Consider the following 554-nt stretch of genomic DNA (forward strand, 5'->3'; position numbering starts at 1 on the left):
GAGTGTTCTAACCAAATCAGAGGAGCAAGCGCAAAGGGAAAACTTGTTCCACACGCGATGTATTGTCAAAGACAAGGTATGTAGCTTGATTATTGATGGTGGAAGTTGTACTAACGTTGCAAGCAGGACTATGGTGGAAAAGCTTGGCTTAGAAGTGCTCAAACATCCAAAACCATATGCGCTTCAATGGCTCAACGAAAAAGGTGAGATGTCCGTTAAGGAGCAAGTCAAGGTGCCGCTTTCAATTGGTAAGTATCAGGACGAAATCCTGTGTGACGTACTTCCGATGGACGCTAGCCACATTCTTCTTGGACGTCCATGGCAATCAGACCGACAAGTTCACCATGATGGCTTCACCAACCGACACACCTTTGAACACAATGGCCGCAAGACGACTCTCATTCCCATGACGCCGCATGAGGTCTATCTAGATCAGCTTAGCATGAAACAACGAACCGCCAAACAAACTGAACCAACCGATAACAAGGGTAAGAGCAAGGTAAGTCATAATAGTTTGCTATTTGTTTATAAAGAAACTCTTGCTTGTTCTACTA

At 44.6% G+C, this 554-nt stretch overlaps 1 protein-coding gene across 1 annotated transcript in view; it reads left to right on the forward strand.

The window, feature by feature from the left end:
- LOC109131242 overlaps nucleotides 1-554 on the forward strand; it is a 10,189-nt gene that overhangs the window by 3,349 nt on the left and 6,286 nt on the right. Inside the window, exon 2 of the mRNA XM_019241939.1 lies at nucleotides 21-488. Coding sequence (XP_019097484.1) covers nucleotides 21-488 — 468 coding nt within the window. The remainder of the gene's footprint in view (nucleotides 1-20; nucleotides 489-554) is intronic.

Source organism: Camelina sativa, chromosome 20 (assembly GCF_000633955.1).
Source record: "Camelina sativa cultivar DH55 chromosome 20, Cs, whole genome shotgun sequence".
In the NCBI taxonomy this organism is placed as follows: Eukaryota; Viridiplantae; Streptophyta; class Magnoliopsida; order Brassicales; family Brassicaceae; genus Camelina; species Camelina sativa.